The sequence below is a fragment of the Fopius arisanus genome, unplaced genomic scaffold, assembly GCF_000806365.1.
Source record: "Fopius arisanus strain USDA-PBARC FA_bdor unplaced genomic scaffold, ASM80636v1 scaffold00058, whole genome shotgun sequence".
In the NCBI taxonomy this organism is placed as follows: domain Eukaryota; kingdom Metazoa; phylum Arthropoda; class Insecta; order Hymenoptera; family Braconidae; genus Fopius; species Fopius arisanus.
In genome coordinates, this window is record NW_011887797.1 from 401,014 (window position 1) to 424,145 (window position 23,132).

At 38.4% G+C, this 23,132-nt stretch overlaps 7 protein-coding genes across 13 annotated transcripts in view; 4 read left to right on the top strand and 3 right to left on the bottom strand.

Moving 5' to 3' along the window:
• Positions 1 to 874: 874 nt before the first annotated feature.
• Positions 875 to 2,251, bottom strand: LOC105268505 (uncharacterized). Of its 3 annotated transcripts, none has more exons than XM_011308119.1 (3): positions 2,150 to 2,251; positions 1,880 to 2,062; positions 875 to 1,307 (listed from the first exon to the last, which is right to left on the bottom strand). In XM_011308119.1, the coding sequence occupies exons 1-3, from the start codon at positions 2,180 to 2,182 to the stop codon at positions 1,293 to 1,295; spliced, it is 231 nt and encodes a 76-aa protein (XP_011306421.1). In that variant the 5' UTR covers positions 2,183 to 2,251; the 3' UTR covers positions 875 to 1,292. The 3 variants fall into 3 exon arrangements, with proteins under 3 accessions (XP_011306421.1, XP_011306420.1, XP_011306419.1); XM_011308118.1 differs by having other exon boundaries at positions 1,555 to 2,062; XM_011308117.1 differs by having other exon boundaries at positions 875 to 2,062.
• Positions 2,252 to 3,413: 1,162 nt separating this feature from the next.
• ImpE3 (Ecdysone-inducible gene E3) lies at positions 3,414 to 6,050 on the top strand. The gene is made up of 4 exons (XM_011308120.1): positions 3,414 to 3,576; positions 4,300 to 4,380; positions 4,698 to 5,404; positions 5,583 to 6,050. The coding sequence occupies exons 1-4, from the start codon at positions 3,532 to 3,534 to the stop codon at positions 5,962 to 5,964; spliced, it is 1,215 nt and encodes a 404-aa protein (XP_011306422.1). The 5' UTR covers positions 3,414 to 3,531; the 3' UTR covers positions 5,965 to 6,050.
• Positions 6,051 to 6,241: 191 nt separating this feature from the next.
• Positions 6,242 to 7,213, top strand: LOC105268507 (uncharacterized). Its single transcript, XM_011308121.1, has 2 exons — positions 6,242 to 6,343; positions 6,560 to 7,213. The coding sequence occupies exons 1-2, from the start codon at positions 6,305 to 6,307 to the stop codon at positions 7,100 to 7,102; spliced, it is 582 nt and encodes a 193-aa protein (XP_011306423.1). The 5' UTR covers positions 6,242 to 6,304; the 3' UTR covers positions 7,103 to 7,213.
• Positions 7,214 to 7,778: 565 nt separating this feature from the next.
• LOC105268511 (zinc finger protein with KRAB and SCAN domains 8) lies at positions 7,779 to 11,754 on the bottom strand. Its single transcript, XM_011308124.1, has 2 exons — positions 10,280 to 11,754; positions 7,779 to 10,180 (listed from the first exon to the last, which is right to left on the bottom strand). The coding sequence occupies exons 1-2, from the start codon at positions 11,237 to 11,239 to the stop codon at positions 9,638 to 9,640; spliced, it is 1,503 nt and encodes a 500-aa protein (XP_011306426.1). The 5' UTR covers positions 11,240 to 11,754; the 3' UTR covers positions 7,779 to 9,637.
• Positions 11,755 to 12,006: 252 nt separating this feature from the next.
• Positions 12,007 to 13,682, top strand: LOC105268510 (uncharacterized). The gene has a single exon (XM_011308123.1). The coding sequence runs from the start codon at positions 12,023 to 12,025 to the stop codon at positions 13,610 to 13,612; it is 1,590 nt and encodes a 529-aa protein (XP_011306425.1). The 5' UTR covers positions 12,007 to 12,022; the 3' UTR covers positions 13,613 to 13,682.
• Positions 13,683 to 14,887: 1,205 nt separating this feature from the next.
• LOC105268513 (protein takeout-like) lies at positions 14,888 to 16,368 on the top strand. The gene is made up of 5 exons (XM_011308130.1): positions 14,888 to 15,067; positions 15,131 to 15,223; positions 15,362 to 15,512; positions 15,658 to 15,791; positions 15,935 to 16,368. The coding sequence occupies exons 1-5, from the start codon at positions 15,007 to 15,009 to the stop codon at positions 16,237 to 16,239; spliced, it is 744 nt and encodes a 247-aa protein (XP_011306432.1). The 5' UTR covers positions 14,888 to 15,006; the 3' UTR covers positions 16,240 to 16,368.
• LOC105268512 (amyloid beta A4 precursor protein-binding family B member 2) overlaps positions 16,335 to 23,132 on the bottom strand; it is a 73,784-nt gene continuing 66,986 nt past the window's right edge. For 3 of the 5 annotated variants that reach the window (XM_011308128.1, XM_011308125.1, XM_011308129.1), the window contains 9 exons: positions 22,502 to 22,722; positions 22,199 to 22,317; positions 21,573 to 21,884; positions 21,370 to 21,497; positions 21,274 to 21,279; positions 20,943 to 21,193; positions 20,636 to 20,838; positions 20,127 to 20,474; positions 16,335 to 19,621 (listed from right to left, as the gene is read on the bottom strand). In XM_011308128.1, the coding sequence (XP_011306430.1) occupies positions 20,148 to 20,474; positions 20,636 to 20,838; positions 20,943 to 21,193; positions 21,274 to 21,279; positions 21,370 to 21,497; positions 21,573 to 21,884; positions 22,199 to 22,317; positions 22,502 to 22,722 (1,567 nt within the window). In that variant the 3' untranslated portion in view covers positions 16,335 to 19,621; positions 20,127 to 20,147. The remainder of the gene's footprint in view (positions 19,622 to 20,126; positions 20,475 to 20,635; positions 20,839 to 20,942; positions 21,194 to 21,273; positions 21,280 to 21,369; positions 21,498 to 21,572; positions 21,885 to 22,198; positions 22,318 to 22,501; positions 22,723 to 23,132) is intronic. The other 2 variants (XM_011308126.1, XM_011308127.1) reach the window with 2 other exon arrangements.

A 23,132-nucleotide genomic window follows, 5' to 3' on the forward strand; every position in this document is an offset into this window, starting at 1 on the left:
CCCCCTACCACCCCCTACCATCCCCTTGTTCCAGACCCCTTTTCACTGCCGTCTTCTTCCATCCACAATTCAATGGAATTCCATTTTATTCAGACCTTTTACCACCCCGACTGATTTTCCATTTGTTCATTGATCAACTATCACCTGGACTTCTGCAAAATTATGATTTCAAGGGAAATAATTTGAATTATGAATTTTTTGACGCATTTTTCATTGTAATCAGTTACTAAATAATAAATTATAAATCAATTTTTGATATTGAAGAAATCGTGCAGTTTGAATCAATTAATAAATTACATTATATATATAAATCCCAGAGGAGGGATTACGATAATGAATGAATTTGTAACATTATTTTTTTCGTTGGTGTAACATCCAGGAAAATTCTTTACTGAATTTTCAACCGTGAATTTTCTACTGCGATATCTGAGGAAAATGACGCATTTTTCTCGATTTTATTCCCTCCTTTTCGCGATACTCGCATAAATCCATGTGCATATGACGGAATATTATGGCAGATCAGTAATGTATTGAGGGAGGTCTGGAAACGAGACGGATTCCACCTACTTCACCCACTCTCTGACGACGCGACCAAATACCGAGTCATGGCCAGTGATATTGATGTCCGATTTCAATCTATATTTTCCTCCTCGCAATTTTAATACTTACGGCTTCAGTTTACCCCGGCAGTAAATATTCAATAAAAATTGCATTTATTCGTTATTTTTCCATGGCTTTTGGTAATTACTGGAATATTCCCCTCGCCTTTGCAATAATTAAAGGCAAAATTGAATGAATCAATCGTTTAATAATCTACTACTAAAATTGAAAAATTAGCAATTGCTCTCTGGGTGCAATCAACTCTAACATGAGGTACACTAGAAATATATATTTATTTATAAACACGTAATGAAAAAGTACAGTTGTCTATTTACGGTTCTCTTAATAATTCAGAGACAGATGTTGCGGGAGTTTATTCGATTTGTTAGGACGCCATAAATCACTCATAACTAAAGGTGATTTATGGAGGCCCCAGTTATTTATGAATAATGAGGATATATCTGGATTTATATATCACGGAATAATGCAACGTCATGGGGGAATGTTACGTGGGGGTGGAGATCTGAATTGCTGCAATTGTTATTCGGCGGAATCAGTATTATTCAATAATAACTGATGAATCAGTATATTGATGGAATGGAAATTTTCTCTGTTTATTATATTATTATTGATAATCCCCTCTCCATTATTATCAACAACCCACGTCAATTGGAAACTGCGTTACTCTGCATTTATGACTGACAGATCTGTAACAATTTGTTATTGAATTAATATTTGAAGGTTAAACAAACAATAAACACAAGGGAAAATGGTAAAATTTCCCTGGAATTTCGCAACGAAACTAAGTTCAGCAATAAATTGAGACAATTTTCAAGTGATTTGGCTGATAAAGAAAAAATCACTTGATAATCTTGTTAACATAGATAAAGCATTATTTTTTTTTGTAGGGGGTGGGATAATCCGTGAGAATAGGTCCAGTGGAAAAAATAGCACCTGGACCACCAAGTAATCCGCCCTTGTTGGCAAACCATCCATTACCACTGAAAAAACCAGCGGGTTCTAGTCTGTCTGTATAAAATCCATCGTTGAACCCTGCGACGTGGAATAATCCATTTGATCCGAGTTGTCTACCGTTGGTTATATTGAATCGAAAATTATTAGGTACTGCTATTCCCAAATTCCCAAGGGTCTCTTTCAACTGAATCAGACGATCTGTCCAGAATTGTTGGGGTGAAAATTGAATGCGTTTAACCAGAGGTTCCAGCAGAGAGACAAATGGATTGGTCGATGGAGAAGAAGATGGAGGAGATTGACTCACGGTTGGTTGAGTGTCGGTGGTTGATTTTTCATTCACTATTTCCCTCGCATCGTTGGACAAGTCGTCAGTTGAGAGCGATGGAATAACGTTTTCAATTTCCCTGCTTTCGGTGCCTCTGGAATTTTTATCATCTTGAATCGTGGATCCAATCAATTTCAAGGGCCTCGAGTGCACCAGGAGACACTGGAGAAAAATATCGAACAATATTTATGATTTAAAAGTAATATGGAATTAATAATGTTTATCTTTCACTTTGGAATAAACACCCACCAACGACATGATGAAGAGAATAACCCACTTCATTTTTACAGCATCAATATAAATATTAATACAACAAATAAAATTGGAAAATCCACAAACGTTCAACGCGCAAATTCTATTGCCGTTCTGGAGTTATTTTCCGATGGAATATATAAGTTTCTCTCCTTCCAGTCATATTTCCTGGGTGGAAACTAATCTCATATGGGCGCCCGTATTTTGGTTGCGTAGTCGTTAAACAAATAACTACTGACTCGATTTTTTTGTCAATTTTACGCAACAATCTCTCCACACTTTTTATTTTTCCAAATGATCGCATAATAATGGCGTTATCGGTAAAAGTGAATGCGCGACGAGCAAAGTTATACAATAAATTCGATAAATATGAATTAGCTCATATTTTTTAAACTCTTTCCCTTTATTCGTGTTCTCAAATTCATGGATTCATCGGGTTGAAAATAAACCGAGAAAATAAATTCTGAAACCGGTTGAAATCCTGCACCAACTCGCCTTGGAGATCTCCAACAGTTTATTCAACCGGAATTTTTCCATGAAAAAGAAAAAAGAGTAGAGATGATAATGGAAGGTGAGCAAAAAGAGTGAAACTACCATTTTTCCATTACTCCACAAAGATATCTGAGAAGGTGCGAAGAAGATTATCGATTGCTCCACCAAGATGAAACCTCGTGATGTTTTTTACTTTCATTTTATTACCCTTGGATTATTCCGAGGGACCCTTTGACAATCTGGCCGCTCTTCTTTATTGGATGAGTATTTTTTTTTATTTATCCCAGGCTTCTACGATCAGATTGTCAACGGGAAAAATCGAACGTCGAAGGTCTCGTTCAAAGTTCCACCGGCTCCTCTTCCTTTTTATTACCTTTCTCAAGCTGTTTGACGTTTCGTGTAGAATTAATTGACTCATTTTGCTTCAGGTAATTTACAGAGATAACACTCGATTTTTCTACCGGTATTTCTCATACAACTCCACCACTTTCAACCAGGATATTCGATAAATTAATAATAATGAGACAACGTTGGATAAAAATCGTTATGTCATTTTTATGTCATCGTTGTAAATCGGGTTTTTGGTAATTCAAACTCCTGGAGAAGTGGAATGATAAATTTTCTATTGAAGTGGAACTTGAAGATCTGCGTAAAGAGAGAAACCAGTGTCTTGAACATAAATGTGTTGCCTCTTGCAGTTAGTATTAGTGGTGTAAACCTGAAGACGAAGGTAACCGAGGCAAAGACCTGAAAACCGTTACCTGAACACTACGAGGTTGTCTCCAGTCTCGTACCAACGAGTCTCTAGTGTCCACCATTCGAAAATTCATCCTGAACAAAGAAAAGGTTTTAATTTGAGTCAATTGATTTGGGATTTCCATCTCGCCATGAAGTTGATTTATTCTTGTCTCGCGGTTCTGCTGATGCACGGGGTGAGTCCAATCCAATTAAAACACTCAGCAGATAATTCAATCTTTTCATCAGCAGAAAATTCAATTTCAAAGTGATAATTTCTATTTTCTCACTCTTCCCTGAACCAATGGAATTCAATTACAAAGCGCATTCTCTCGATAATCAACCGGCATAAATTACCATTACAATTAATTATAATTCATGTTTATAATCTAGGGATTAATCAAATAATAAATGATCGAATTGATGAATTAATTAACTGAAACTTCAACTGAAGAACAAAATTCTCCATTAATTCCCCAAATTTGTATAATTCGAAAGCGAAAAAATTATTTTATACTCAATTAGCTTCATTGAATTCGATTGTGTGTCATAACTTCGAATCTAACGGATAGTCGGGCATAAATTCCCACTCGTCCGCGTGGACCGGCACTCCTTAAAAAACTAGTGTTAATTGATGAATAAGGAGAATTAAGTGATAGTGAAGTTATTGATCCATTACACCCAGGACATACCGTACATTTTCGATTTCCCAAGGGCACAGTGCCAACTGCAATTAGTATCCCCTCGTTGTTCGACACTTGCCCACTCCCTGTTCTACAGCTAACTGAGCGAATTTCATACTCTCCCAACTGGGTCAATGGTTTGAAGCCATTAAACCCATTGGGTCTACGAAGTTAGTAATGGAACTATGGATATTATCGATGTATTGAATAATTATTGCGAATTATTCTCTTGTGTAGGTGAATGGAGCAATCACCAGGAAGCAGCCGCAGTATTCAAAACCAATTTATTCAAACTCGTACTTGCCAGCTGCAATGCAGGTATTTTTACTGTAGAAAAACGAATCACTAGCTTTTTCCAGCGACAAAAATTTGTTAAAACTTGAAATTCTTCCCCTTAAAGTCATACAACTTCTAAATAAAAGACAAAAGGCTCTGACTTTATAGTCTTCCCTGAACTTCAAGCCAGTGCTCATTAAAAAAACTTGAGACTCACACGGTTAATTCCCTCATTAGAGCTGAGACTTTCGTCTTGAGCAAAATCTTGAAGACGACAGTGAAAACATCCGGAGTAGAACATCCTACCTGTTATGACTTTTAAAGTCACGAAGTTGATTAAAACTCCGCTATCTTCTCAGGTGATCTTCTACGCGGTAGATCAGATAAGAAGTTTTCCACCGGAAGGGGGTGAATTGGGGCCGTCGACGTCCCTTCCACCGACGAGTCCACATGCTCCAGGACAGCACCAGCCCACGACGACGTCCCCAACGCCAAATCCAGTTGTCCTTCTCCTTACACAAACCCAGAAGCCCCTGCTACAGGCAGTAATCGAAGAACAATCTCCCATTATCACCCAAAGTACTCCAACGATCGAGCAGAAGCCGGAATTGAGCGAGGAAACCCCGGAGGCTGTTTATGGCACTCCAGAAACCAACCACGAGACACGAGAGGCCTCCCAGGAAGTCCAGGAGGCCAACCAAGAAGAATCAGTTACTCCAGAGCCTCAGGACCTGCCGACGAACCCCAGTAGTGGAATTGATGGCTTTGGCAATTCTCCAGGATTCACTGGTGATTCGAAAATAACAACGAAAACCCCAAATGTTTCCACTGATTCAACGAAACTCCAAAATAAAGAGGGTAATTGGAGGATAGAACCCACTATTGACAGTGTAGTCCAGGAAATTTATGGAATCGTTAAGAAAAACAAGAGCAAAAAAGCTGGGGAGGGGTTGAAGGAATCACAGGAATTCCACGAAGGGAGAAGCAGTGATGATGGCAGTAGAGATGGCAATGGAGAGAATAAGGAGAACGAGGAAGATGAGGAAGACGAGAACGACGAGAATAGGTGAGTAAATGAGTAAATAGTTAAGTAAATGAGTTATTAGGAAATACTTACAATTTTTCAAAATTAAATAACACTTCCACAGGAGTAGAGGAATTTCTTTTACTTGGAATGGTGATTCAATTTTTAGTTGAGTAACTGAAGAGAGTAATTCCACTCATCTGGCATGCTTTGATTATAGATTTACGATGCTTGGCGAAAAGGTTGCCCAAGTGCCTAGACCGAGTCTATTAGCATACCTCAAACGAGCAAGGATAACTCTACGCTGCTCCCTGGAGCAATTAGCAATCCTGTATGATGCATTGAGTAAGGATGCACGAAGGCAGGGCTTCGTTAAGTTCTCTGGTTACACTGACGAGGTTCTGGGTACCCTTGAGACCAGTGCCGAGGGGGGAATTGGTCCACAACTTCAGCGACTATTGGAGAAAATCGTGGAGCGTAAGGAAGTCACCAGGGATGATACTAAAGCAAAGATAGTTGAGGCACTCAAGGATCTCAAGGAGCCTGCAAGCAACTTGAATAGAGATCTCCGACGTCTTCTCCCCTTAAAGTTCAAAATATGATTTCTCTATTGTTCTGGTTTATGCATTTCAATTTATCACACGTATTTTCGTATTTTTCGTTGACAATAAATTCATTTGATGAATAACTCCTGCTGTTTTACTGGGGAACAATGCGGACGTGAGGTGAATTCAAAGGGTTGAGCAATTTTTCGACGAACAGATTTGGAATCAGTGGCGCAGAAAAACACAGCTCAAGGCTCAATTCAGTGGAATTTCTCGAGTTATTTGATTCATCATGCGCCAATGGGGTTTTAGGGATATAAGAGGTGCTGGAGAATCGATCAGGTACTCAGTTTATCGAACATAATTCAGGAAACTTGTCGCTCATTATCGTGTAATCATGAACTTTTCGGGTTGTGCAGTGTTTTTTATTTTTTTCGTAAGTGATAGCACATTTCATTCGATTTATTCATCAATCCTACAAATATTCTCCCTGTTTTATTAATTAATCACAACAATTGTGGTGTTGTGATTAGTGGCATTGAATTTGAAAAAAAAAACAGTGAAAACCACTCAATTGGAAAGATCTAATAAGTTTGTTATCCTATTTTTTAATTAATTCGGTTTTTTGGGTTCAAAACATTTTTCTGTCCAGATTTTTCAAATCGATTCTGAGGCCTCACCCCAGATAACGAAGTTCGCACCAGTGGAAGATTGGATAGCCTTCAAGCGTCGCACAAGTGACATTAAACCTCTGGATAAATTCCTGGGAAAACTCCGTGCGACGTACGATTTTGTATTCCACAAGCCCGAAAACGTGAGCGACTTGGCGAAAATTCTGCCGAGTGATGAGCCCAGGGTTCCGTATACAGAGCCTTACAAATTTATTTTATCCAACTCCCAAGAGAACTCGGAGAATAAAAAAGTGGCGACTGATAGTCCTGTGTACGTGGAACTACTTGCGGATGAGATGTCCAGGACAGAATCTTCAATATCCAGAGTCTCCACTGATTGGGGAGATGAGGGGGTTGTGGAGCCCTTGAGTGAATTGGAATTACTCAGTGATAATGAGGACAATATCGATGGTTCTGTCGAGAGAGTCTACCCTCGCCCGAGCTTTCAATTACCCACTGCTATTGCCACGGCTTTTTTACGATGGCTCAGTTCAATTATTGGATTTATTCATGGACGATTCTGAAAATCACTAATTCAACTGTATAAATCGTTAAAAATTATTGCTAAACCATACCTATTTCATTTCTATTTGATTCATTCTTCTCCACTTAAAATAAACATCTGACAATTTTTATCTTTGCAGATAGTTTTTTTCAAAGTCACCAATAAATTTTACGTTGAAAATTGAAATTGAAATTGAAGATAAAACGATCAATTAAAAAAAATAATGACTGGAAACGATTTCCATGATTTGCCGTTCACAGTAAAATCTCGTTATAGCCACACCTCTCCTCAATTTATTTTCTCGCCTATCTTTCGTTGGGGAATTGAATTCCGGATCAACTGAATCCAAAAAATAAATTTCCCTCGTGTTCAAATACGCCATAAAAAAATTCATGCGACTATAACGAAATTCTACTGTATCAAAAAATCTAATCCTCGTCAACACGAATTTTAATCATCCAGAAACCACCAAAACATCATTAAGTTCGGGGGAACAAGCAAACCCATTGCCATTGTGTTGTAAATCAATGCTCAGTATGCAGAACACTTCGCCTTATCCCCACGTGAAACGCATGCCAATTTAGAGGCGTTACGAAGTAAACATCATTTCACAATTTGCTCCACTGCACAATCAACTTCCAAGGTCATCAGTTTAAAGACCCATTGCTATGAATGAGTTGATAAAAAAAAATCAATTTTTTACTACATTTATTTTATTGAAAAATAGTTCGGTCTGAAAAATACATGTAATTTATCATCTCGTTCTTACACTTAACTCTTTCTCCCCTTTTTGGCAATCGGCGTATTATACATAACAATTTGTTATTATCCTAGATATTGAGTGGTTTTTTTAGTATTGAAAAATCACCTAAAAGTGTACGCATTGCATTTTTACAAGGTAATTCACCCGGGAGAGATTATTGAAATTAATTAAAATGAATAATTGGGGTATAAATGGAGTATTGAATGGTGGAAGATAGAAATACTGGTGTCAATATGAGCAGAGTCTTTGGTTCTATCGCGTGCGATATTCCTTAGGACGTTATTAAGGCGCATTATTCCATCGGAATGAGCCTACAAGCAGTTCATTGCCTTTCAAAAGAAAACTTATTCACTCTTTCAACTTCACGATATGGAATTCCCGAAGTAATTAAATCTAGGGTGAAAATGTTCCACTGAACAAATTGCCGGCATAAAGTAATCCATGATTTTAGTTCAAATTCTCTCAAAGAAAAATCATTACTTTACGAAAATTGCGGATTAGATCAAAATATTCATCGGTTATTTGACTCCACTTCCGAATTTGTATATTTACAATTATTTTTAACTAATCAATTATTCATGGGAATTGGGTAGTTGCATGGTTTTTATCTTTATTGAAAAATGAAGTTTGAGGATCGAATGGAAAATATTGGAGAGAAAATCTATCGAGAAATCGTCTGGTCATTAAAAATCCATTCCAATATGGAGATTCTCTATTTCCTCTGACCTTTTTCATAATCAAAAAAATATTTGACAATTTGACAATTTACTTTTTAATCGCTCATCAATTTTCCAGTTTCGTTTTCCATCTAAAACTCATATTCAATAATAAAAAAATTATGCAAAATACCAATTTGCTAATGATAGAAGTAAAAAAGTTCATGATAAAAAATTTGTTCGTTCCTCTAAGTACACCAGCTTCTAATCACGATTACACGAAAATTCCTAATCTCACAAAGTCATTCACAACATTAATTTTATTACTCTTGCGACTAGCAGACTAGAAGTAATGATAAAAAATAATTGATAAAAGCTAGTCCACCAATGACATATTCTCGTGATGTTTCAAAACAGTCGTTCTTTTTTATCAATAAAAAAAATGTCGAATCAACAATTCCCCAGGGAGGAATTGATTGAGTGGGTAGAACTAGTCGCATAGAAAAAAAAATTCATCACCGATACGTATTAATTACTGGCACATTGAATGTTCTGCTTGAGCGATTAATAAAATCAATCGAACACGTAAGCTGATTCACAGCCCTTCGCGATAATAACGCAGTCATTTTCACCTATCGTATCAGAGATTCATTACTCCGAGGAACTTAAGAAACAATTCATTAAGGCAAATTTCTAATCGTAAAATCCTATTAGTACTATGCGAATGTTTAAAACTAATCGGGCAATTCTCTATGCACTCATTATCATATTAAAAAAACCATATGAACAGTTTGTTTTTTTTTTCTATTATTTCTAGTACCTTAGGAGTATCAACCATCGATTCAGTTCAGTTGAAGCTCTTAGTCTTATTCTAATGAGTCTTTGTTACTTCATTCAAACGATCCAGGTATCATATAACCAAAGGGTTGAATAAGTATTCGAAAATAAAAATCTGTCCAAAAGTGATAAAATGTAAGAGGTTCAGCATAACGTATTGGATAGACATCTGACAATCTCTCGAATGATTTCGTTTACGAGAAATAGCCAATGTAAATAAATCCAAAATAAAAAATAATGTCATGAGACAACATATCACCATTTTCTCCAATTCAATGATAATTATTTTCAACTAGAACTAAGATGGCATCAGATACCTCGTGTTCTGGGGCAATATTTCATTCATATTAACAGCGTGTTGCTGGTGTATTCCCTCTTTCATTTGCTCCTTGAACGCTGAATACGAGTGGATAAAATTTTGATCTTTCTGTAGATTCTGTATGTGCTGGAGGAATGTCGTATCTTGTTTCGCGAAATTACCGTCTTTCAGTAAAAAGCTGAGTTCGTGCTTGGGAATGTCCATTACCGTGTCACTGTCTTTAGGAGTTTCAGGGACACTCTGTTCCTTCTTGGGTTTTGATTTTCTTATTCCCAGGTGCGTTTGCGTGTGTTTGTTCAGATGATCTTTTCGAGAGAATGCTTTTTGACAGACTGTGCAGGTGAAGTTCTTGTCACCGGAATGGATGACGTAGTGCCTGGTCAGGTGTTCATTTCGCTTGAATGCTTTCTGACAGACTGGACACTTGAAGGGCCTCTCATCTGAATGTCCCCTCATGTGCTGATCCAGATGCTCTTTGCGTTTTAACATCGCTCCACACTCTTTGCATTGATATTTCCTCTCCTGAAAATTAAAGTACTGATTAAGACCTTCGATTCAACCAATTAATTTTTATCATAAAATAAATCACTCCAGGATTCATTTAACTCAATTATTCTTTACCTGCACATGTCCCTGAATATGCTGTTCGATTTCTGCTTTCTCAGCAAAAGCCAGTGTGCATTCAGGACAGCAGTAGAGCATAGAGCCATCCAGAGCCATTGCAATCTTAATCTCCCCGACTTTCGCCCTGAACTTCATCTTCTTCTCGACCTTCGGTGATTCCGTTTGCACCTGCTGCTCCACCTTGACGTTTTGTCCCTGGATGGTCTGAGCATTGGGGCTTGCCTCCTGATCCTCTATATGTACATTGAGATCAATGGGATTGATCTCCGCCATCATCTGCTCCGAGTTCATGTAGTTGCCATTTTGTGAGCTATTATTTCTAAAATTTGGCACACTTGGAATATTGAGAATATTATTCTGAGATTGATCGGACTTCTCCTCCTTGTACTCCTCGCGTTTCACGGGATCACCCTGAAGTTTTATGAGCTGCTGGAGGGTGAGGGGTAACGTTGTAGCCTGGAGTTTCTGGAGATATTCAGCCATCGCTGCACTCTGCTGCTGAATGTGGGCTGGGGATTCGTTGCTTTGGCTCCTTGAGTTTCCATTTGGCCGAATCTCCTCTTGTTTTATTGGGGGAGACTCCGGATGTGATGTCGGGGGAAGGTACATGTTGGGAAGTAGTCGTAAGCTATTGACACTGGACTGTCCACCAAGGAGGGAATTATTCTGACTGTAATTCGGAATATTTAGAGGCTGGAGGCCTTTTTCGCATAATTGCATTAAGGCGTTTGGATTAGGCCATGACAGAAGAGATCCTGGGTATTTGTTCGAACCATTTGTCAATGAATTTTGCTTTCCTTGCTCAGATGCTGCAGCTGTCGTATAAACACTACCCTGTCCACCAGTCTGATGCCCCAAACCTCCAGCATAATTCGCACTAGATACTGAATTTGTCGTTGACGTTAACTCCGAAAATTGTGACAGTCCGTGAACCCCATGAACTTCAGTGAAATTCATCTTATCTTTATAATAAACAATGCGTTGCACAACCCGCCACAATGCAACGCCAATGTTGCGTCTTAACCTAGAAATCACAAACGACACCAAAACTCAATCCAGACTCCAAGATTCAGTCGATATTTTCCTTGCACTCTGATTTTCACTCATCATTTCATTCATGTTAGAGTTATTGAATTAATCACGATGATGACGGAGACCTTTGGAAGATGTGAATTGAAGAAAGGGAAAAATTAATTGTTAACGAAAATTCTGTATGGGGACAGAGCATTCTCGCCGCGTCTTTCCAATATGGCGGAAAAATGCATTGAATCATCTGTCGACAGATGGCGAATTCCAGGAATTCAGTGTCAATATTGTGTTTTTTTTTCAGAGCAATTGAGTTTATCAATGAGTTTCACACCCAAAGGGACACAAATTGTTTACAACTGACTGATTCATTGCTCCAAAAGAACGAGGTCACGAAGGCCATGAGATTTTGTTTGGGTCTTGGGTTGAGTATTGGAGCCGAGGATTAAAGGTTAGTAAACACGTAAACAAAACAATCGATAAATCCGGATTGATGCATTTCGGAGCGAGTGCATTCGTTCTGCAATCGAAATATTTTGAAACATATTTTATCTCGATATTAATTTGCTCCTTGGAAAGGGCCGAAGATTTTCGAGATAATTAATTACATTTTTTTTGTATTATTAAATTTTTCACTGAATCAATAAGGAACAGAAATACGTAAAAGCAAATTCGTTATTCAACTGATTCTAAAAAATAACAAACTTCGCGTGTATGGCAGATACCTACACCTCAATAGTCGATATTTTAAGGAAGAAAAGTCGTTCAATCTTATCAGAGTTAGAAAAGAATTCCAGGCTCGTTGAGGATGGAATAAGGAAATTGAAAATAAAGAGCGTGAATTCCTGCAGGGGCTGCATCTCGGAGGCCTCGCCATCCTGGAAGATTCGCAACGATTCGACAGGTGTGAATGACCTTCTCAACCCTTCGAACCGAGACATGACAGTCGGTGGAAGAATTCTCATCTCCTCAAAACGCCCGGGGCTTTCCTTGGGCCCGAGAAAACCGGTTCCCGGATGTTACTGCACTCGGAGACCCAAGAAAGTTCGATACAGATCGGTGAACACGATTTGCAGACCCATTGAGCCTTGCCACTACTGCAGAAATCATACCGATGGACTTTCCATCCTCCAGGATGGACTGGAAGCTCCTGAAGCACCAGTGTCTCCAGCCCTGAGTAATGAGACCCTGCAGAAGGTCCAGAGCATTAGGTACACTCCGAGGTCAGAATTCCTCAGGAAAGTTCAGCGAAAAGTGTCCGAACAGTCGATCCAGGAAATCAGACCAGAACATTCTCCAGGTTCTCACTCATTACCACAATCATCACGTACTCTGAATATAAATCAAGAACAGAATGGAATACGTGAGACGAGAGAGTCTGGAGGTGCATCCAGTGAAAAAATTAAAAGAGCCGGTGCATATCGGGAGAGAAATCAGCGAAATGGAGTCGTAAATATTGCGAACGACTCGACAATAACAGATTCCCATCCGAGGGAATTAATAGAAGTCCCAGTTCAGGTTCACAGGTCAGACACTTCATCAATCACTCCAGAACTGCATGACTCTGATGACGTAATGATCGATAGATCTCGTAAATCTAAAAGTTCTTCTAGAATACATCAAAGAGAGTTTTCCCCGGAAATTGAAACAATTTTACCCTCGAGGGTTTTCCATAAATCAAAAAGTATCGCGAAGAAAACGATAAGTTCGACGAAACGTGATGATAAGGGGAAGGAGCACAAAAGGGATAAGTCGAGGGGAAAGAGTGAAGTCGTGAGAACTTTGAGTCAAAAAAGTTGTCATGACGTATGTTGTGAAGTGAATGAGAGGCGAAGGAGTTTAAAAAAATCCAGGGAATGCTGTCGTCACGATGAATATTGTCTCTCATGTTTGGCATCAGGAGTGATTCCCCTGGATGAGGACAGGCAGACGCGAGAGCTGAGAAAATTCAGAGAGAAGAATTATTTTGATACACACGAATCTAGTCAGGCTATTTCCATATCTGAGTCGTCAGGATCACTTGAGCAATTTGAATTGAACAGTCGACTTTTTCCTGAACCCGTGGGACGGATATCCAAAGACAATATCATGGTGTCCATGCCAGTCTGTGCAACCACCCAGATGAAGAGGATTCACTACTTTCCTAGGAGCATTGTGAGGGAGGGCAAGAAGTCCATTGATAATTCCTCGAAGAAGAGACACAAGGGTTGCCCCCTCACTGGTCATGCTATCGATCTGGGAGTCCTGAAAACTCCATGTCCAGCTAATAGTCTGGCCCTCAAACACCAGAAGGGCGTTGTTTAATTTTATCAAGTGATGAATTCCGACATAAAATTATAAAATCGATAATTCCAGAGAAAACTCAATATTCATCATTTTCACAATTCAAAACCCACAATTTATTTTTTTAAATCATTGTATTTACTGACCACTATAATTAATATATATACAAAATCCTGTCGTTCCAATCCTTCTTATTAATCTCAACATTATTTTTTTTGTAGATTTGGTGAATGGGGATTTGGAGATTATTGATGAATTTTTTATCGAATTCGATTCGATTTTCATATGTAATGAATTTCTATTGTGCACTGAACTCTGATTAAATAAATAAGATTCAATTATTCCCAATGAAGTAATCTTTGATAAACAATTTTTTTTAATTCTCATTGTGGTATTTCCGTAACATTTTTTCTTCTGTTTGTTGAATGGTGTGACATTGGGTTTCTTCGAATCGCTTTGTCATCAAAGGACTTCATAATTCAAGAGTTGTTAATTAGCATTCATGCTCATTACCTCGAAGTGCTCATTGACAGGTAAGTAATTGAGTTGCAGGTAATAATTCAACGTGATCTCAATTATAACAGATTTTTTACAAACTCGTTTGATCCACTCGCAATATATTCCAATCGAAATTGTTATTACTGATATGCCACAGATTCAAAATTGCTCATAAAAATAAATCCCCGCAATCATACATCATTACGAAAATTAAAAACTGATATTGATTGCTGTGGAAGAATAATTACAGTAATTAACAGTGATAATCTTCTCGGTGAAGGATGTCTAGTAATTATTAATGAAATTAGTAGCAAAGAGGTAAAAATTAGTAGCAAAGAAATAAAGAAATTTGGAATGTACACTGGGAGAAATGATGAAAACAGGTTTTCACGGATTTTCTTCATTGCCTCATTTGGATTGAGAAAAAATCTGTGGTCGTAACAAGGACAAAGTCTGATGCAACAGCGGATTGTTTTCTTTCGTCTTGTATTATAATTGCTGAGATATTATTTGTTAAACCGTCGAGGAAAAGAATTCCGTGGAAAAATCCCAGCGTCAATGACGACAAAAAATTTCTTTGGAAAACTAGTACTGAATTATTATTTGATCTCACATCATCTCAGTTTTGATAAAATAAAACTAATTATGCAAAAAAAATGGAAGCAAGGTGTCTTTCATGTCGATACAATTACAATCTCCAGGAAAATCCACTCGAGTGTGATTTCCATTTTCTTCGTGAATATTACCCCGATCTTCTTGGACATCACCTGGAGGGGAATGCATTTAAATGCTGTGCATCATTGATCAAGAGACAGTCTTCATGTGATTCCACCAACGAGAAAACATCGATTTCAGATACTCCAAGACGTTAATGTTCAATAAATCAATAAATAACGATAATAATTAACAAGATAATCATGGGCATTAGTACCGGAATTATTCTCCTCTGCTTTGCGATAGCATACGGCGCAGATTTACGTACGTGAATTTTTTTATAAAACCTTAAATGAAAGATCGCCCGAATAATTGGCTTTTTCGCAGCTTCAAGCTTCAAAATCTGCAAGATGAATGATCCGAATCTGGAAGAGTGCTTCGCTGCAGCAGCCCAACAGGCAATTATTGCCATGGCACCAGGTAAATTTCGACAATTCAATTGTACTTTAAAAAATAATTTACTGAACTGTTCTCATCGATTTAACTTGATGAATTATTTTTTTCTCAATGGCGAATTAAATAAAAAAATTCTTGATTGGAGTTTGCATTACGTTTTAGGAATTAAGAGTCTGAAATTATTGCCTATCGATCCACTATCAGTCGATAAAGTGACAATTGGTGAAGGTGGGGGCGCAGTTCGTCTTAAACAGTCATACAAAAATATCAAGCTTTATGGGCTTTCTAAAGGTCTTGAAATATCAGATTACAAGTAAGAAATTATTCTCTGTGAGATTATCAAATTTATTCCCCAGCCTGCAGTAATTTCGTAACGAATAGCATCCAAAAGTGTTACCGTTAATTCATTGCCTGATTAAAATAGAGTACTCTTCCTTTTATTTCTCATTTGATCCCAGGGTAGATCTACCTAATCTCATCTTCGAGTCAAACTCCTTCAATCCACAAGTGGATTTTGTCGCTGATTACGAAGTGGAAGGAAAAGTCTTGCTTCTACCCGTTCATGGCCACGGACGATCCAACATTACGATGTGTAAATTGATTATTTATAATTTTGCAATAATTACTCACCCTTACATACAACAATCCGAGAATTAATCTGAAGATTAATTTCTCCAAAAATCGATTGACAATAATCAATAAGGTATTTTTTAATAGAATTTGCTAAAATTGCAGTGAATCTGAAGACAAAAAATAAATTCTCCGGTGAGAAATACGAGAAAGACGGTGAGACCTACATGAGAATAAAAAAATACAAGGTGAAGTTCAATCCCGAGAAGGTTCTCCTGAACTTTGAAAACCTCTTCGATGGCAATGAAGCCCTGAGTAAGCAGATGAACGAGTTCTTGAACGAAAATGCAGACACAATCTTCAAGGATCTCCAAAGCTCGTACGAGGAGACTTTCGGTCTCGTATTCACCGATATGGGAAACCAGATCTTCAGCCGAGTGCCATTTACGAAAATTCTCCCAGAATCGTAATCCCCAAAGCCGAGGGGTAATACCATGTAAATACATCCTCTAAATCTCACACTTTAGCTAGAGAAAAAAGATAAATAAAATGCAAAAAATATCACTTGAAAAGAAACAAACAGGCATTTATTCACAAGAGGCAGGTGTAGCTACATTATTTCATTCGGTTTGCTTTATAATATTCTTGGTAAATTTTTTTTTACGTTTTTTAATCCATTTTTTACGATTTCTGTTATAATAATCGGTTCGAACCGACTACGCATACGAATGGGCGTGTACAGTGGGCGGGTGCATATCAAAGTGAATTTTCCTCGACTCTTTCTCTCATCTTTCACTCAATAAATCTCACTTTATAACTCAATTCTTCCTTTAAAAGCTCATCACTGTGCATCAACCTCTTTCACCATGAATTAACGTCGAAACATTGTCCATTAAATCTCATTGTCCCCTTACGTACGTAAAAAATTTAAATAATCAATAACAATGCGCGAAGGATGATAAATTTTAATGATTGGACTCGATTGATTAATCGGGAGGGGTCAGGATAGGGGGGGACAACACAGAGAGGTTTTATTTTTCATTTAAAACCCTAGAATAATCGTCGAAGCTTTCGTGTTTTTCTCCTTTTGTGCAGAACAATGATTTTTCATCTTTTCCTATATCGGTAATGCATTAATAATTCATCTTTGTTTTTTTTTCTTTGTAACCATACAACGTTAGAGGGTTATTAAAATTCACAGTTAAATATATTAGATTTCGTCACTAATGCCTATCATTGGCTGCGATATTCTCTCATCATTTCACGTGACTCTGAATTGTCCTTGGGTCTCTGTTATTTGTCTCAATAATCTCTCGATTTATAATTCACCGAGAGAGCATAAGCTAATTTGCACGAGTGTTCTGTGTCTCGTTTGTATCAATAATTCCTCCCTGAATAACACTCCATTTGAATCTCGTGCTGGTGCATTTTCATCTTCTCAGTCCTCAATTAAACTATAAACACGTACGGAAAAATATCTACAAATATTTCACCGTGTTATCCATGAAAATTTTCCCTCCGGTTCTCACGTTATTTTAAATTAAATTTGAAATCCCTAGAGGGACACACAGGGGGCGGATTTACATACACAGCGCAATGCTCATTATTCACCTAATTAATACGTTAATATCCCTCAGCTTGCCAACGGTTGATCCCCCCTTCCGGCTTTTTCAACTGTATGTTTATTGTTCGGACACGATTATCGGGTTAATCTCCACTGTTTTCATCATTTTTTGAGTATTGACAATTTATTGTTCGTATGTACGCTGATGTATGGAATGAAAGTAAAGCGATACGATAATTTTTCATCCAGCGAGTGACGCACATGTCTCCGATTTTATCTCCCAAATATGTCTGTCAAACGCAGTATGAGTGAATTTTTAATATAATGCTGTGGCGATTCCGTGATTAAGGTCTAATTACACAACACGTGGTGATCACGTTTCGTATTTAGTTTTGGTATTGAGTTGATTCCTTCGTATTCGAGATTTTACATGCGAATACGAGGGAAACTACTGAGACATTTTATTCATGCCAAAGAAATTCACTGGTAGGTTTCGAGACCTGTGGACATGTGTTCAGTCGTTTGACATAAATAATTAGCCTCCGATGTATTGTTATGTAATATCATCTATCCGTGATTGCACTAATGGGTGAGTATCGAGTGTCGGAGATATCTCAATCGATCTCGTTAATTATCTTCCTCGAATCGAGTACTTTTTCAAGTCAAAGGTTTGTATTTACAACGATGATTCAATCACTTATGCATTCACTCCGATGTGTGAAGGTTGAATTGTTTGATAAATCATTTTCAACTCGATATATCGACACGGCAATATGGTAACATCGAATCATTCATAATTCCCAGTTCTCCACTATTTTATCTCGCGGTTGATTTCTACTTCTTCGTTAACACCACTTTCTCCAGAATCTCACTTTCAATCGTTTCAATTATTTCAATTGTTTTCAATACCTCTCGAGATATTAGGAACATTGCGCCAGGAAACAGCTCTGCTCGTTCTTCAGGTGAAAAAATGTTCCATCAATTTATTTCCACGTTAATGAATTCATCACGCGATGATAATCAATCAATATAAACACCCTATCCCAAAATTTGGACACACTTAGTTTTTATTAAAAAAAGGGAATTATTTATGAATTTCCATCGACTTGGGTATTCAATTGAATATCAATAATACTTCTGACCCCCAAAAAATTCACTCTAATATTTGTCATATCACTTCTTACGCAAGCTCACCTATAATTTTTCTTTACTCTCGGCATAAAAAATAAGTTCCCTATCAACTTATGTGATTCCATCTAACATTAATCATTAACCGTTTTTTACCTGGTAATAGTGAAATGTCGAAATGGCAGCGTGTGTGTATCGCAATTTGTTGTGTGTGTGTCAAAATCACTGATTAATGTATCATTCTTTCTCCATTCTGCATGAAAGCATTCTCTTAGAGTCTGTACAATTGGGAATACACGTATTACATTACGATAAGCTCCTCTATAGCTCCTTGAAATGCCCCGTACGACAGTCTCGCGGCGTAATAACCACATTATCATCAATTACATCTCTCTTACCCCTCACACATAAACCCCCGCCGAAAAAAAACACCCCTGGATTCAGTACAATCATTGAACTATGTACAAGATTATTCATCTTTATCTTTCATTTTTAGCAAAACATATTCACTCTGATAAATTTAGCAACGTTAACTATCTAATTCCTTTATTACCAGAGTCGAGAAAGAGACGCATTATTATTTATTTTTTTCATTAATTCTTTAGGACAAGCAACACTTGATTGGGCGCCATACGAAAAGTTCGAAGACATTACATAGAAACATCATATCGACAATACGTATAAGCATGATCCCAACGATTGGAATCGTTTACACATTTCTCATTAATTTATGTTATTTATTATTTGCTGCGTCGATTGCGAATTATCGCCTGAAGCGTCACGTTTTTTTTCCATTTTATTTTATTTTTTTGGTTTTATCTTTTTCGTTTTCTGGATTTATCTTGAATTTTGTCTGGGGTTTAGTGAAGCCACCCAATCTCTCGACAGTGTTATCACTGGTATCTTGATATTTTAATAACGATTCGTAATCTTTGGGGCATTCTGCGTGCGCTAATGGGAGGATTGCAATCCTCTAGGGATTGGACTCCCATCGGGCAAGCTGAATGCGTCTCGTGTCCAACGAGGGCGATAGCAAGGACCTCAATGAGGCGCTTGGAGGTGAACCCCCGAAGTATTTAAGTGTCAACGGGGATTGGAGATGTCTGTGTCGTATCACCTCTCGCTCCGCAGGCAGTGACCACAGCTCCTGCATCCATTGACTTTATTCAATTTATTTTATCGATGGGTCTTACCACGTTTTCATGATACTGTGATCATTTGAGGATATTCAAGTACTTCCGGCAATCCTCTTTACTTTTCTTTCATCTCGCTCAATTTTTCGGTGATATCTCCGAAACCGCGGACTCTATCAAAATTTTTGTAAGTATCTTTTTTGTACAGCTAATTGAGACCTACAAGAAAGGTATTTACAAAAATTTTTTTAGATACCACAGTTTTCAAGATATCCCTGAAAAATGAAATTCTGTTCTGAAAATATGATTTAAACAACTCCGAATACTCTTTTATAGGTTCAAGTTGATGTCAATTAGAATAATAAACATGTATTGACCTGCAAAAAGTACATGGCTATCCTCAAGCAACAGATGCCGCCAGGTAGAGCCATTCAATCTTCCCAAATTGAAAAAAAAAGGGTCGAAATAAATAAAACAAATTGTAATTTAGCTGAATGGATCGACCTGGCAACCCGATTAATTACCCAATTACCTGCAGCGAGAGAGCCTCGTCTCAGGATTCACCCTGTTTATTTCTCCTCCCTGTGAGTGATCCAACAAGTGATTTCAACGTAGCACCAATACCCCGTCCACTCGGTGTACTAAGACTACTCGAATTCCTGAAACCCTGTGGATGAGCATCGAGGCACTTCTGATACCTCAGCTTGCAGGCAGCCTCAATAGTTTTACAAAGTGCTCCACTGCTCGGCTCACAATTGAATATATGTGCTATGAAGAGATCCTGTGCTGTGTGCATTATGAATGCACACTGTTTGACATTTCTTCCAATTCCAAGGAACGACAGATAGCGAACACGACACTCAGTTATCAGTTTGTCGTCCTAAAAAATTGATGTACAATTTGTGGGTAAATGTCAGTTGGGCTTTAGAGGAATTAATGTTGGGGTGGAGAGGGGGTGGAGGCAATCTCACAGCAATTTATGGGACATGGGGGAATGGGATTTGCGTGACTAGATGAAATTAGCTGGTGCGTGCAACTCACGTTTGGTGTCAGTATGGAGATCATGCTCGGTGCAACCGCAACGTTGACGTTTCGCCACTGATTGATCGGTGTGTTTGTTACTGTGTGGTCTATCGCATCGTTGAGAACTTCCATTCCTGAAGCTGCTGTTACTTGCATTGAACCGAGGTACTGAGCACGGAGAACTTTTTTTGGCTCCTCCATTGGGGTTGGGAATGATTGTGCTGTTGAAGAAGATGATTGATAATTAAAAGAATTTCTTTGGATTGAATTGGATTATCTAGGGGAATTTTTCAAATTTTCAAAACTCTACTGATGAAGAACTTACTGACGAGAGGCTGATCGTTTCTATGAAACCGACGGTGTTCCGTTGGCAAATTTGTTGGTCTCGTTGCGAGACTCGTTCTCCCATTGATATCCACTGGTTTCGCTAGATTCTGATGGAGGGAACGTTCGATCATTATCTTCTTGCAGATGTCACGTAAGGTATTGGCGATTGTGCGGGCGGGGATGTCGCATCTGAATACGTGACACATGAATTTACGGGTCGATCGGTCTCTCGCGACGTACGCAAAATCCCTGAAATCCAATTTCAATGTAAAATGACAAATCCAATGATGAATTCTCCATTCGATATATCAAAATCTTCCTGCATTTACCTCTCACTGTAGAATCCATTTGAGCAGAAACACAATAACGGTGAATTATTGAAAATTGTTAATTTGTAAAGAATAATTGGGATTTTTTGAACGTACCGTCCGTGATCTCTTCCAACTCCCCATACCCTGAGAGTGTGAATGGGTTGAGTGTTGAGGACTGTAAGATTTTCAGGATCGATCAGCTTCAGTGCTCCCTCATCGAGATCCATAAATAAATCCTTTCCCTGGATAAAACGACAAAGAATGCAAATTCATATCGATCATCACCGGATATAAATCGACTGGAAAAATGTTCTTACATCTCCCCAACGTCCCACAACATCCAGGAGATCGTTTCTCCCCAGTGACAGATCGACGATACACTTGTTAACAGCCTTGCTACTTCTCTCCGGTGTCAAATCTTCCTCAGCTATTTCCGTCCATCCGAGGGACCTCACCGCAAATCTAATCGGTTTGTCACGGCCCTCAGAATCCGCCCTAGCTGGGTAACTCCTTCTCTTCAATGCCAATTCCTCTTTCCGTTTGTTCTCCACTTCCTGGTCTAAGGCTGAACTTGTGTTACTTCGGGTTACTGTATTTACCATGCTACCGAGGGAGTGAAAGTTGGTGATCTGAATTGACAAAATTAAAGACCATCTCATTATTTTCAAAATCGATCAAAATTCATTTTAGAAAAAGTCATTTTCCTATCGTGAAAATCCTACATCAGACCGCTGGACTCTCAACATTTTTTTCCCTGAACCCCTGGCTAATATCCAATATATTCAACTCCTAGGTGACAGCGACCCCTTCATAAATATAAAAAAACATGAAAAACAAAGGAAAAGGATTGAGCAGAATTGAATTATGTGGACAGTTCAGAACAGGGAGTGAGTTCCATAATTTTTTCTAGACTGTTTCCTTGGAGGATAAAAATGAAACTCACACTGTCCTGGTCCTTAACAAAACTCTTGCGATTCTCGATCTTGGCATTGAGAGGTACTTCAGGTGGTTCTCTCTGTATGGTTCCACTCTTGATGTGCCAGTAGTAGGGGCCGTCCTTGTCTGTAAAACGAAAGAACGGAAGGCGCGTGTCAGTCACCTGTTGCGCTTCAACGAAAGGGGAGTTTTAGCCGATAAATTATTCGGAAGATCCGGGTGAGGCCTCGATGCGGAAACACCGAGGCCATCCAGAAGCCATAGTTACCGGACACAAGCCATTTGCCTTGGTCTAAACTTTTCGACATACCCTCGTGTTTCTCCCATCCTGCTGGCAGATTCTCGTCCTTCGTCTCCGAGTCCCTGGCGTCGATGATTTTGTCGGTTGTATTCGCCGAGGGGCTGGCATTCTTCGTCTCTTTCGGCTGTCGCCTCTTCACGGGAATTGCGTAGATGTCACCATTCAGGCTGTCCTCCACGTGGGGAACACCTCCCATCTCCGTTGGCTCGTTATCAGCTTTCTCGCAATAACTTCAATCAGAAGAAAAACAATCCATCATTCGATTTTCTGGTCTTCAATTGATAACAATTCACTCAATGAAACTCTGCCTGAAATCAGCAATAGATCGCTAAATCGGTTCAATCGATTTCCGTAGATATCTCCAAATCTATCAGAGATACCAAGATTTTTGTAATTACCTTTTTTGTAGGGCTGATCAGGATCTACAAAAAAAGTTTTACCCAAGATTTGGCTATCTCTCTTAGTTTCGGAGAAATCCCTAGGAAATTAACGTAAAACGTAAGTCTACCGGTTTGCTATATAGTGGAGTCATCATGATCTCATCCCCACGAAATGACGCTACAGCGAGAAAAATGAAAATAGCAAAAAAAAGCCAGTGCCAAAGATAAATAGCAGTCATTTACGAAAAAGCCCTGACAAC